The 15,369-nt window shown below is 37.9% G+C and overlaps 1 protein-coding gene across 1 annotated transcript in view; it reads right to left on the bottom strand.

The window, feature by feature from the left end:
• Window positions 1-15,369, bottom strand: part of LOC150076424 (unconventional myosin-XV-like) — a 163,604-nt gene that overhangs the window by 113,364 nt on the left and 34,871 nt on the right. Inside the window, exons 4-5 of the mRNA XM_090387355.1 lie at window positions 10,101-10,173; window positions 9,912-9,988 (exon numbers count right to left, since the gene is read on the bottom strand). Of these exons, the coding sequence (XP_090243481.1) occupies window positions 9,912-9,988; window positions 10,101-10,173 (150 nt within the window). The remainder of the gene's footprint in view (window positions 1-9,911; window positions 9,989-10,100; window positions 10,174-15,369) is intronic.

Here is a 15,369-nt window from a genome sequence, read left to right on the forward strand (position 1 = left end):
TTTTATGTTATACTCACTTTCAGTAAAATCTGTATAGTTTTTAACTTATGGAAATAAGGATTGTTATTTGGTTTTTTAGGAGCATTAGCAACTAAGACCATATTGCTCTGGGGATATGCGGTGGTCATTCCCTGACCTTTCCGCATCCTCCATATTTGGTAGTCACAGGCTCGAATCCCGGTCTAATCAAGAAGCATGTGCTACGCACTGCTGCTCTCCTGCCCACCTGGCTACGGAAGCACGGAAATAAGGAAATAACAAACAGGGCCCCGAAAGTAATTCTTGAATAGGGCCCTGCAAATTTTGGGGCTGGCTCTGCTTGCACTCCTTCTATTTAAGTGTGTCTCATCTCTGTAAAAAGAGCCTCTCCTGTTAACATGTACAGACCATGGTGAGAAAAATCCTCTTCAGTGCTGCACAAACTCTCCAGAGCCAAACTGGTTGATAAGGCTCTCATTATATACTCCCTCCTATCATGTCTAGGCAAAATCCCAGACGCTTTTAAATTTAATCCTAAACATGGTTTTCTATCATAATTTTTCTGTATTTGTTTAGTAAAATCCTCAGATTCCTATTCTTGATATCATTAGTACCAAGGTGTCCAATATCACCTTTTGATGATAACTGTTCTCTAACATCATTGACTTTTGTCCCTGTAAGACACACCCTGCTCCTATTCCATCTATCCTTTTTGCACAATATATTTCCTATTTCCCTGACAACAGAGTTACAAACAATGGCTTCTTCCTGCGAGACCAATACTTTCCACATTTGGACATCCTCCTAGTGTTCTGTCTGATGCATGAATGTGAGCTCTAGTATTAAGTTTGGCACTTCAGTATTTTATAGGCCCCCTTGTTGTAATTCCTTTGGGGGCTACACCTCTTCAAGCCCTCACATTTTCCCATCAGAATGCTGAATTTCTACTTTATTATCTCACTCTTTTTGCATCAAACACAAAGGCATCCCCTTTGGCTGTACCACATCTTACTACAAATAGCTTTGCAAACATGCTGCAAGTAGTGCATACTATTAGCATTAGCATTAGTAGAGGCATATGATGCAAGAAAGCAAGCTTATTCAGCATCAGCCAAAAAAAAAAAAAAAAAACCACTACTCCCATTTCACCCCTCCGTTTGTTCGAAATACCTGTCCAGCTGAGCCTTAAATTTGTTTAGACTATCAACTTCAACAACAAGCGATGGGAGTCTATTCCACAAACCAACTGCCCGCTGGCTAAAGGCAAATTTCCGCACATCTATCCGACATCCGTCCTTCCTCAATTTGAATTTATGCCCTCTGAGGTGATTATTCTGAGCAAGATGAAGAATCCCATTGGCATTGAGCATGCTCAAACCATTCAAAGCCTTATACACCTCTATCAGATCACCTCGCCGGTGCCTAGTCTCCAGACTCTGTAATTTGCAAAACTTAAGCCTTTCTTCGTAAGAGCAACCCTTTGTTCCATTCACTAATCTTGTTGCCCTTCTCTGTACCCGTTCCAGCAGTTCTACATCCTTCTTGAAATGAGGCCTCCAGACCTGTATACAGTACTCAAGATGTGGCCTAACCATTGCCTTATACAAGGGAATAATCACCTCCTTATCCCTGCTAGAAAAATTCCTGTATATCATTGACAAGACACCATGAGCTACTCTTGCAGCTCGTCTGCACTGCTCAGAGAACTTCATATCTGCCTGCACAATTACCCCCAGGTCCTTTTCATTCTCCACCACTGTCAGTGTAGTACCGCAGAGTTGATACGTTGCTCTGGGGTTACTGTTTCCCATATGTAGTACTTTATATTTGTCAATGTTAAACTTCATTTGCCACCTCTCAGCCCATCTGTTCAACCTTTCCAGATCCTGTTGCAGCAGCATAGCGTCAGTAGTGTCCTTAACAACCCTGCCAACCTTTGTATCATCTGCAAACTTGGACATTAAACTTGATATCCCATCATCAATATCATTCATAAACACCGAAAACAACAACGGACCCAACACTGAACCTTGAGGAACTCCACTAATAACATTAGTCCACGTTGAGCAGTGTCCATTGATTACCACTCTCTGTCTTCTGCCACTCAACCAACCCCTTATCCATAGCAGCAATTTGCCTCCAATGCCACACTGCTCCAATTTGTGCAGCAGTCTTCCATGTGCAACAGTATCAAAAGCCTTTCTAAGATCCAAATATATAATATCAAAGTTATTCCCTGCATCCAGTTCTTTTGTGACTACATCATAGTATCCAATCAAATTGGTCAGGCAAGACCTGCCCTTAACAAAACCATGCTGCGTCTGAGCTATAACTGAATTCTTGTCTAGATGATCCTGCAGTGCTTCTTTAACCAGTGCCTCCATTAATTTACCTGGAACAGAAGTTAAACTAACAGGTCTATAATTACTTGTGTCAGCCTTTGATCCTTTGTGAATTGGGGTTACATTTGCACATCTCCAGTCTATGGGTACCTCCCCTGAGTCCAAAGAAGCTCTCATAATTATGGCTAGGGGTTTGCATACTTCCTTTGCTGCCTCCTTTAATATAACTGGATAGATCCCATCCACCCCAGGTGCCTTTTTTATGTTTATCCTCAACAATCTCTCCTCCACTTTCCTCTCAGTTATTACAAAATCATCCAGCTCACTGCCAATGTTTACTTTACCTACATCATTCTCCTTCCTGAATAACTCCTCATGCATGAATGTAGATGCAAAATACTCGTTTAGATTGTTAGCCACCTGAGCAGGATCCTCAACTGTTGAACCATCAATATCCAGTGGACCAATCTGATTCATCCCTTTCCTTCTCGAGTTCAAATATGTAAAGAACTCTTTTCTGTTTTTCTTTGCATCCTTTGCCAAGGATTTTTCGTAGTCTGCCTTTGCCTGCCTAATCTCCTTTGTGACTTGGTTACAGACCAACTTATATCTATCATAGGCTTCCATGTCACCCATTAATTTGTATGTATCCCATGCATTTTTCTTCTCTGCCACATGTCTCATTAATTCATCTGACAACCATTTAGGCCTAAACCTTGAACAATATTTCTTAGTTGGTATGTAAAGCCTGGTAGCCTCCAAGATTAGTTCCTTGAATGCTTCCCATTTTGAGTTTGCTGTTGGTAACATCATCAGTTGGTCCCACTGTATAGAATTTAAATACTGTCTCAGACCATCATAGTCGCCTTTACGAAAACAAAAACCCTTCCCTTTACCTCTGATGGTAGTTACCTCCTTGAGTAAATCCCACTTCAACACACTGTGATCACTGCCACCTAGTGGTTCATTTATCTGCAGATTCTTAATGCATGAAGAATCACTACTGATAATCAGATCAAGAGTATTGCTCCCTCTTGTTGCCTCACGAACATGCTGATGTAGAAAACAATCATCCAATAAATCCACAAAAGCCTTGCTAGTGTGCGAGTGACCAATCCACAAATTCCAGTCAATATCTGGGAAATTAAAATCCCCCATTATAAGACTCTCTGATTTACTGGCCCACTCTATTTCCCTGTACAATATCTTATTATACTCATCAGAGTCATTAGGCCTATAGCACACTCCTACTCTCAATTTTGATTTCCCTATGCTTATGTCACACCAGACTGACTCGACACTGCCCTGTCCATCGATGTCGACTGGCTTCACTTCCTTGGACTTTATGTGTTTCTTAATTAATAGCATAACCCCTCCTCCCCTCCTGTCCTGTCTATCCTTTCTATACACATTGTATTCCCCAAATTCCAGTTCCGCATTACTTATATCTGTGTGACACCACGTCTCTGATATCCCAACAATATCTGCCTTTGATGTTTTGAGCAATACCTCAAATTCATCAAATTTATTTACCAAACTCCTAGCATTGGTGTACACGCAGGTATACATGCACCTCTTTCTATTCTTAGCTACCCTAACACAACCCATGTGTTTACTTGTACCGCAATGACTACCAGCAGTCTCTGAAATATCCTGCATCTTGTTTTCCAGGCTTCTGCTCATTTCAATAGAAGCAGTGCAAGAATCACTTCCACCTCTGCCAGTGGCTACTGTTAATCTATTAGTCCTTGTATCCCCCCCCCAACTAGCAGTTTTCCGACCCACCTAACACTGCCTCGACAGCATCAGCAAAAATTCTTGCACCCTTTCTATTTAAGTGTATCCCATCCCTGTAGAAGCAATCTCTCCTGTTAACAAGTACAGTCCAGGCTGAAAAAAATTCTACCCCTTGAGCCTTGCACAATCCCTCCAGGGCCGAATTGATCAACAAGGCTCTCATCATATACTCCCTCCTATCGTGTCTGGGCAGAATTGCAGACACTTTCAAGTTCAACCCTAATTCACAGCTTTTTTTCAACAGTGACCTGTACTTGCTAAGTAATTCCGCCGGTCTCCTACTCTTAATATCATTAGTGCCAACGTGTACAACTATATCACCTTTTGTGCCCTTAAAAGATGATATCCGCACAACGTCATCAACCTTTGCCCCTGGCAGACATACCCTGGTCCTATTCCACCTATCCTTTTTACAAAGCATGTTCCCCGTTTCCCTGACAATAGAGTCACCAACAACTACTAGTTCCTGTGGGACCAGCGCATTCTGCCTAGGGGACTGCCTCTGTGTTGCCTGATGACCAAGTGCAAGCTCTGGCGTTGATGTGGGCAGCTGAGAGCTTGATGGGCCCCTCAATTTATTTCCTTCGAGGGCATCCACCCTGTCCTTCAAGCTCTCATAAAGGCCCATAACAACGCTGAGTTGTCGCCTGATTTCCTTGCACTCCTTACATCGTGCACACACAAAGACATCCCCCTTGGCAGTATCATGTCCCGTACCCGACTATAAAGCCCTGCTCACAGCACTGGGGCGCCTCCGTAGCCAGGTGGGAAGGAGCAGCAGTGCATAGCACACGCTTCTTGATTAGACCGGGGTTCGAGCCCGTCACCACCAAATACGGAGAATGCGGAAAGGTCAGGGAATGACCACCGCATATCCCGGAGCAATATGGCCTTAGTTGCTAATGCTCCTAAAAACCAAATAACAAATAACATCACAGCACTGGGCTTGAGGAAGAACTGCCAAGGGCCATTCAAGGAGAATGGCCCTTGACAGTTCTTCCCCAAGCCAAATGCTATTAGCTCTTTGTTCTATCCTGAGGCATGATTTTAGTTTAATTCTAAATTAAAATTACCACACTAAACTAGGAGAAACATAAGTACAATAATAATGCTACACTGCTCCCATGTAATGTAACAGTAGGTAGTAGTAGTACTATGCATTATATTATACAATTCATTAAAAATTCATGTTTATTGTTATAAATTTAATAAAAAATACTCTAATATAAATGATTTAATAAAAACACTCTAATATTAATTAAACTCTTATGTAAGTACAGAAAAGAATATTAAATAATGTTTATATCATTCTTAGACAAATGCATGAACACAAGAAAATATCACCTATATCTTCAGTTTTTCCCTGACTCAGCAAGAATAATAACTGATAACACAGATGTACTTGATTCCAGGACTTCTACCCATCCATAAGAACACAATATCCATAGCAGAAGTGTAGGTAACGTAAACTAACCTTCAAGAATCATCTAGAAATCAAGATTATCTCAGATACAAAAGTAATGGTCAGTGAAGGAATATGTATAACTCAGCCCAGATTTAGAGATAAAGTTTTACTGGTTATATGTCATCAGTTTCAATATCTCAGTGTTGGCTAACCAACAATATGTGGTATCAATAAGATGGGCCACAGCCCACACCAATGACAGTCCTAGACTATATTACTTAATCTTGTTTTTTGAAGTGTTCTGTTTTGACAGGAATTTTATTGAAACTAGTGCTCTAAAGGCATAACCAATCATTTGTGTTTCTGTAGTATGTTGAAAAGGGATTACTATTCAATTAATAAGATAAGATTTGGCTTTATTTGTTCCATGTCACTGTAGTTATTTTAAAAACAGATTTTGTAATTTCATTCTCCTATGTACCTTAAAAATTATCAGAATTGTTATTTTTTCCAGATCCATTTCATTGCAGGCTTTTTGATATTTTGTAAGCAATTCTAGTATTTCATTAAAATTTACAAATTTATGTTGGAACCCTAATCCAGTCCAAAAACTGATTTCCATAAATGAATTCAGAAACTTCAATATATTAGTTTATTTTAATACTACAGGACTGGGAAGCTTCTAAAAAAACTCATGACACTCTATTCAAATTACTGGTAATTAGTATTACTATTACTGTTCATTATATTATATTTATAATAAAGGTTGAATTTTCAGTGATGTTATAGGGATGTAACACAATGTATCCTAATACAGGGATGTATTCTAAAAGCTACAGGAACATCTGGCATTTGTTTTGTCAAAGGTAGTGAAACTTGGTTGATGGCACATGAGAATACTATCACACAAAAGAAAGCATATTGGAGTTTAGTTTATCATGGAATACTGGCCTATTGTACAGCATGTAAAAGCAGTGGAACTATATGCTGAAGCTAAATCAGTTATTCTGATTCTCCATGCAATCTGCCAAGAGTTCAGATTTCATGAAAGCTTTCATGAAATCTGAATTCATGACAATGACATATGAAAATTGACAAAACAATGGAGAGAAAGAGAGACAAGTTGAGTTTATTATTAGCCACCACCAGGACCAGCAAAAACAGCAAGAATACCAGAACATTTGCTGCAGTTCAGGCAGCCATTTTCAGGAGTCCATGATGATCAAAAGGCAGCTGGCTAGCTGGCTTATACATCAGTACCTCTCTACTGACAGTAAACTACATTCTACATGCCAATCTGAAGTTCCACTCATATACAATCCTGTTTCTTGCACATTATGTAAAAACTTGCTACACAACAGGATAAGAATACCTATATCATATTTTACCAGCAGGTATTGTAAACGAAGGCAGAAGCAGACAGACAGGTGAGTCATATTATTGTTATGATATCCATGAGTTGTCTATCTGTCTGCTTCTGCCTTCATTTGCAATACCTGCTGGTAAAATATGATATAGGTATTCTTATCCTGTTGTGTACCAACATATCCTGTATATGTTGGTACTAGTCATCTGATAATTCTCTTTTTCCATACAAAAAGTCCAATACACAGTAAGAAAAAAAAAAAAAAAAAAACATGATATAGTGCAACATATACAGGGTGTCTAAAAATATTGGTACAATCGTTTAGGGAAGGTAGGTAACATCTAAAGGAATGTGAATCACATAGGAATTCATAACCGAAAACTTCACCGTAAGTCAGTAGACGGCACTGTTCATCAGTTCGCAAGAGGGAAAATTTCTGGTTTACTCATTCAAGCAGTAGTCGCCGCATGAAGAGCATGCATCGATATACAAACTGTGAGCTGGCAGACATGCACCTAGTGTATCGATTAGCAGAGGGCAATGGATGAGCCGCTCAATGAATTTATGGAGAACGCTTCCCAGACAGACATGTACCGGACCACCGTTTGTTTGCGTGTGTGTGCATCAAAATTTGTGTGATTATGGGTCATTCAGAAGTAACAGGAGTAGTGCGGGCAGACCACGTTCGACGCAAACTCCAGCCATAGAAGAAAGTGTGTTGAATGCCGTCCAGAATAATCCTACTACCAGCACACGTGCCGTTGCCTCTGCCTTAGGAGTGTCTTGTTGCAGTGTGCAGCGTGTCTGGCACAACGATTCCTTACACCCCTTTCATCTCCAAAGGGTTCAGTTACTGCTACCCCAAGATCATCCTGCACGTGTGGCTTTTGCGCAGTGGTTACTCCAAGAAAGTGTTCAAGACTTTCCAGCTGAATTTTCCAGCCTATGTTTTGTTCACGGATGAGGGCTTATTTCACTCGGGAAGGCTTTTTCAATCAGCACAATGCTCATGTGTGGGCTCACAACAACTCACACAGTGTGCGCCCCCATGCGGCACAACATTGCTTCACAATAAATGTGTGGGCATGTATAGTCGGTGACTGCTTAGTCGGCCCATACCTGTTACCATTCCGCATGAACTCCGCTAAATATCAGATCTTTCTTGAACAAGTTCTAGTAGGGTTACTTGACGATGTTCCAGCAAATGTGAGATGCAACATTTGGTTTCAACATGACAAGGCACCTGCCCATTATGGAAGGTGTGTTCGTAACCATTTGAACAGACATTTTGGGTGTCGAGCGATTGGCTGTGGTGGACCCATTGCCTGGCCCCACGCTCACCTGATTTATCAAGCCTTGATTTCTTTCTGTGGGGAGCCCTCAAATCTATCGTGTATGAATCGCCTGTGGAGACAGAAATGGATCTTGTGGCAAGACTCGTCTGCCCTGCTGCTATTGTCAAAGAAACTCCAGGTGTGTTCGACCGTGTCCGCCAATCCATGCTGCGTCGGTGTCACACATGCATCGTGTCTCATGGTGGAACCTTCGAGCATCTGTTGTAACATCATGAAATGCATCCATCTCGTACTCCATTGTTAATATTATGTCAAATGTTTGCCACTAATTACTGTCTTGTGTCATTTCTGCTTCTTGTGCCTCTGCTACTACTACTTTCCCGTGACGTTTCCGGTTATGGGTTCCTATGTGATTCACATTTCTTTACCTACCTCCCCTAAGCATTTGTACCAATATTTTTGAGACACCCTGTATGTCAAAGGCATCTTGGGTCCATTTTCTTCACAGTTGACAATGGCACAACAATAACAACAACGACAACAACTCAGAGCTGTATGTAGGGATGCTACAGACAATCCTGCCAATTACAACGTTTCAGTGTTAGCTAACCAAGAATAATATGTGGTATCCACAAGATAGGGCCACAGCCCACACCAATTGCATGGCAGTCCTATACAGCATATTCTGAGGTCACCTCATCTCTCAGTTCAATGATGCTCCTTTTCTAGCATGGTCACTTACCTTAACCATCCCACATTTATTTCTGTGGGATCATTCTGAAGTACTTTATTCTGAAACCAACTGTGTCAAATTACAGAAGTCTATTCAACAAGCAACTGTGGAAATTTCAATTTGTATGTACAAATGAATGATATATAGTGTACCTGACCATGCTCAGGACCTTAAATTTAATGATAGATATTTTCAGGATATCATATTCTGTACACAACAATTAAATTAACATGATGCAATCTCCACTTGCTCTCCAGTAATGGAGAGCAAGTGGAGATTATTATACATATTAGCTATTTTTTTTTTTTTACAACAGAAATGGTAACTGTTCCCATGCCTCAATGCAGTGGCAGATTCAGGGTAGGGGCACATGCCCCCATTATTTTTTGGAGAATATACACCAATCGTTTAAATTCGCTTTAGCTACAAAAAAAATTTTTTTTTTATTGTTAACATAGGATTTTATCTATTTTTGCAATGTGGCTCAGCTATTTTCAACTGACTACAGTTGGCAGCACTGATGCTGATGTGATCGTCATTCTAGTTTAAGGTGTCATGCAGTTTGGTCGTGCATAATGTTTATGCACAACCAAAGTAATTCCTTACTTCAAAGTAATTCTGACTTTAGCTGTGTGCCTGTGTCTGCCAATCACATTATGTTTGAGTGTCGTATTTGTTTTGTTCTGTGCACAAAATGGTGCCCCCCCATCACAAATGGTGCTCCTCCTGTCATATTTTTTTTTTTTTTTTTTTTGGATCCCCTACTGCCTCGATGTGAACTTTTTCCTGATAAATTACAGTTTAAATTATGTAGGAAAATTTTAATTAACTCTCCATACTGAACAACCATTCAGATTATCCAATTTTCAAATTATTTGTATTGTAAAAATATTAAAGGTACTGATTTGTAAAGATCAACCAGATTCTCTATGTCAGGCAAGGACAAGATTTTTATTTAACATGCTAAATGTTATTAATATTCAAAATTACTTACTACCAGTACTGTATATACACATTCAATTGCTGTCTGACCATCATCCATAGGATAATCTCCCATATACTTCATCAGAGCTGAAAAACAATTTAAACATGTATATTTCTTATTAAAAAAGTAATATTTTTGTATTAATTCCTGTAATTCTTGTAACTGCTTAAAAATAAGAATAAAAAAAAAATAATTTACCCAGAAAACAGCGAACTGCAAGCTGATTTAAATCAGGAGTTTCTAATCTCAATAAGGAAGCTGATATTGGACACTGAAAATTTATAAATATTAATTAACTATCTGTTACAAAAATACTGCTTTGGTAATTTAAAAATTTAATACATTCCCTGACATTAAACATTTAAAAGCACATTTTATGAATAAAACTATATTAGAAGATAAGACAAACTTTAATTATTACAAAAGAGCAATTAGAAAGTTGTAAAATATTCAGTCCAAAGAGTTTTCATAGCAATATCATACCTTAATCATAAAAGTAAATATACATTAAAGTCAAACAAGAAATACAAAGGGCATACTGTTTGCACAGCTATAAAAATTAAGCTATAAAAATTAAAAATTAAGAAAATAACACTTTACTGAACAGAAATATTTAATTTGGATAACTGAAAAAATTGCAAGGATATAAAATTACAAACTGCCATATATGAAATTACAGAAGAATTTTGGCTTTTATAAGCCTAAGAGAATATACTTCTCTTAGGAATTGGCCACCTATAGACAACAAATTCAATCTTGTCTTCCAATTTTCAAAGCTATTTTTGTGTTGCCATACACATTAGTCATATGTAAACACATACATACATACCTCAGAAAATTGACATATGGGTTAGTGAAAACTGCATCATTTTTATATGTGTAGGTATAAAATGATCATCTACCAAGATATAGATGAATTGACATCCTTTTAATTATATTTCATATTGTGAATACCTTTACAATGCATTTCCATGGTATTGCACTACCTCGAACAAGTAGCACTTCACCAATGGAGAAGACTAGTGTTACTTATTCTCGGAGGATACCATCACCCAGATGGCACCATTTCAAGGCTTTTTGGCCTTGAAATAGGAGAAATATGAGTGATGTCTCTCATATTGTGGTGTTATACTTCATAACTGGGTTGTCATTACTGCAACACCAGGGTACCTGCCCACCCACCGAAGAGAGGCCAAAAAGCCTTGAAATGGTGCCATCTGGGTGGTGGTATCTGCCGAGAATAAGTAACAATAGTCTTCTCCATTGGTGAAGCATTACTTATTTGAGGTAGTGTAATACCATGGCAACTCATTTTAAAGTATCCACAATATGAGATATAATTAAAATGACACCGATTCATCTACCTTGGTAGATGATCATTTTATACCTACATACATAAAAATGGTGCAATTTGCACTAACCCATATGTCAGTAAACTCCTTTGCAGTCTAGGCAAAATTATCCTTTACTGAGAAAAGGTTAAAGAACTCAATTTTATCTCCACGTAGATGCCTTGTTTCCAGATATTGCAATATACAGAATTCAGTCTTTCTTAGTAAGAATACCTTTTAATGTTGCAACTATTTTTTCTGTGATTCTCTACAACCCTTCCAACAGATCTAATTCCCTCCTAAAATGTGGTCCATTCATCTATGCAGTATAACGACTAACAACCCAGTTGTGAAATTCATTCCACAATATGAGAGATGCCAAACAGTGTATAGTAGTTCAAAACTCAATAAAAATTTAGGGCTGAAAGCCTCAGACTATGGAAAACTTCCACATACAATTAGTGCATTGCATCAGGTCTGCACATAGTAAATCACTGCATCATACTTGAAGTTGATTACATAGCATAATTTTATTTAATAAAAAGGTAGATGTAGATGTAGATGCAAAATAAATTCAGTTTGTCAGCAACCTGAGCAGGACCATCACTAGTTAAACCATCAATATCAAGTGGACCAATGTGATTCAATATCTTCCTTCTACTGTTATCATAAGTAAAGAAGTCTTTGCTTCTTTTCTTTGCCAGAGACTTCTTGTAATCTGTCTTAGCTTGCCTAACATACTTTGTGACTTGCTTGCAGACTAGTTTATGTCTACCATAGGCTTCTTTATCACCTGATATGCATCCCAAGCATTTAATTTCTCTGCGACAAATCTCATTAGTTCATCTGACATCCAATTAAGTCTAAGTCTTGAACAGTATTTTTAGTTGGTATGAAAAGCCTAGTAGCGTCTACAATTACTTCCCAGAATGCTTCCCATTTAGAATTTACCATTGGTAACATCATCAGATGGTCCCATTCTATAGAATTTAAAAACTATCTGAGACCATTGCAGTAACCTTATGAAAGCAAAAGCTCTTCCCTTTACCCTTGACAGTAGTTATGTCTTTAAGTAAATCACACATAAGTACACAGTGATCACTACCACCCAGTTCGGCTTTTACCTGATGTTCTTAATTAATGCATTCTTAATGCAATCTTTTGTCAAATACATAAATAATAATAATAATAATAACGGGATGCTCTTCCCCGAGACTGAAGGATTCGTGCTGGCCATCCAAGACCAGGTAATCAACACCAGAAGCCATAGAAAATACATCGCAAAGGAGCCTGGAATGTCAGATGACACATGTCAATGATGCCACCTGTCCTCAGAAATGATCTAACACGTCACCACAGGGTGCAAGGTGATCACCCAGACAGAGTACACTCATAGACACGACCAGGTAGCCAGGATAATACATCGGAAGCTAGCGAGGAAATACCAGTTGACCAAAGAAAGTGTACCATACTACAAGTACGAACCCCAGGCAGTACTAGAGTCCCGAACCACAAGCTGTACTGGGACTGTGCCATAATAACGGATAAGACCATCCCACACAACAGACCGGACATAACCCTTGTGGACAAGATGGAAAAGGCTACCTACCTGATTGACATAGCAGTGCCCAACACTAGCAATGTCCAGAAAACCCATGAGGAAAAAATTAGGAAGTACACGAACCTGAGACATGAGATCAAGGAGATGCGGCACATGCAAGAAGTATCAACCATCCCAATCATCATGTCAACCACTGGTATGGCACCAAAGAATCTACATAGCAGCCTAGCAGCAATAGGTCTCCCAGAGAACACCTACAAGAAACTCCAGAAAGTCGCAATCCTGAACACCTGTAGGATAGTGAGAGATTTCCTCGACCGACAGTAACACCAGATTATTACAACCACCCTTGGTAGCAGTACCCGTCACAGAGTGGAATCCCCCAATCAGGGAGAAATAATATAAGAGCAACAACAATAATAATAATAACAGAGGAGAGAAGAATACACAATATCTAACTTAGATTAGAAAAATATCTGTCTGAACAGAAATGATTGCATCAAATATGAAACCAAAAGACTAAACACACTATGAAACAGAAAGTTAGTTTAAAAACATGTGTGCAAAAAATGCCTCAAGATTAATTACATATTGAAAAATAATTATTTCACATAAACATCAATCTATCACTTCACGACATTTCTAAAGCTACACAGAAAATAACAAAAACAGCCAGCAATAAATGGAAGAAATATTTCATAGCAGAACTTGTGAAATATGCTATTTCCATTGAAAAACAGTAACAAATAAGGTGGTGCTGTGCTTGATTGGTGCAATAATGCTATAACTCTGGGAAAAAACATCAAAAGACATACTCAGTAAAAATTTGTCTATATTTAGGAAGGTACAGAAAAATCACAAATGTTATCACCAACCAATAATTAAAATGCTCATTCTTTTCAAGATGGACTGGACAGGTGTAGCATCACAACTGCAGGATATACTGATATTAATATTAATTATAATATTAATATCAGTACCATTATATATTAATTATAATATTAATATCAGTACCATTATATACTACTTCTAATTAAAAGTATTACATGAAATTCCACTGAATTCAACCATTTTAATTTATCTTTAAGTAAACAAGCATATAATATTGATATATATCCTATAATGTAATCTGGAAAAAGTTCTAGTATTTAGTTTAGAGTATGTTATTTTTATACACACACACGTGTGTGTGTGTGTGTGTGTGTGTGTGTGTGTGTGTGTGTGTGTGTGTGTGTGTGTGTGTGTGTGTGTGTGTGTGTGTGTGTGTGTGTGTGTGTGTGTGAGAGAGAGAGAGAGAGAGAGAGAGATTATTTAATACATAGATACACAGTCGGCCACTGAAGAACTGGAACAAACACAGCAAAGGAAATTTTATATACAACTTCTAATTAAAAGTATTACATGAAATTCCACTGAATTCAACCGTTTTAATTTATCTTTAAGCAAACAAGCATATAATATTTTCTTTTATTGATATATATCCTATCACGTAATTTGGAAAAAGTTCTAGTATTTAGTTTAGAGTATGTTGCCAAAATATCCATCACTTTATTATTTAATGCTCTAGAACAAACACAGCAAAGGAAATCACCCTGCTGAAAGAGATATCAGCCAACTCAGCAGGACACACTAAGAGCATTATTCTCTTATTCTCCCAATTTATAGATAATTTTTACTTCACTTGCAAGTCATCTCTGGTTGAGTTTCACTTAGCAACAAGCAGAATTATTCTGTTGTTCTCTCAATTTAATATCCACTTTTATCAAGTTCTTATAATTACAAAGAAGGTATGTATTGTTATTTTTATTTATTATTATTTAATGTTTTTATTATTACATAATTATAAATCATTAATTAAACAGATTTAATTTTTACAAGTATTTGCTCATCATAACGAACAAAGTTGAAAATTCATTAGATTTGCAAGACAAATACAGTGTTTTAAAAAAAAAAAAAAAGTTCAGGGTGCTAGTCAGACAATATATCTACAAACACAAAATAAAAAACAAAGTTCTTTCATGGGATTATTCACAATGGTTTTAGATCATGCTCAAGAAGCAAGTTACAAAGCAATGCAATTAATAACTAAAATCAAAAAGCTTCACACAATTGCAGACTCACTCATTCTGCCAGCCTGCATGGAAATTGCATGGAAATCAATGCTATACTTGGGACCAATGAAGCAAAGGAAGTACAAAAAGCACCACTTTCAGATAATACTATCGGCAGATGCATTGTCAATATGTCAGTTGACATAGAAACAACACAAATTCAGAGGACCACTGATGCAAAAAAGTTTTCATTACAGATGGATGAAACTACAGACATCAGTAACTTTTGTCAGCTAATAGAATTAGTTAGAATTCCTGAAGAGAATTGCTTGAAATAGCTTTATTTATTCTGCAAAGATCTTCCAAAACAAACAACTAGGGATGAAATATTTAAGGTGATAAATAAACACTTTGAAACAAATAAAATCTTGTAAAAAACTGTGTAAGTGTGTGTGTGCCGATGGTGCAGATGCAATGATAGGAAGGGTTAGTATTAGCCATGTAGTGCAAGTGAGCACCAGCCT

The sequence above is a fragment of the Mastigoproctus giganteus genome, chromosome 13 (assembly GCF_048544385.1).
Source record: "Mastigoproctus giganteus isolate SK-2022 chromosome 13, ASM4854438v1, whole genome shotgun sequence".
Taxonomy (NCBI): Eukaryota; Metazoa; Arthropoda; class Arachnida; order Uropygi; family Thelyphonidae; genus Mastigoproctus; species Mastigoproctus giganteus.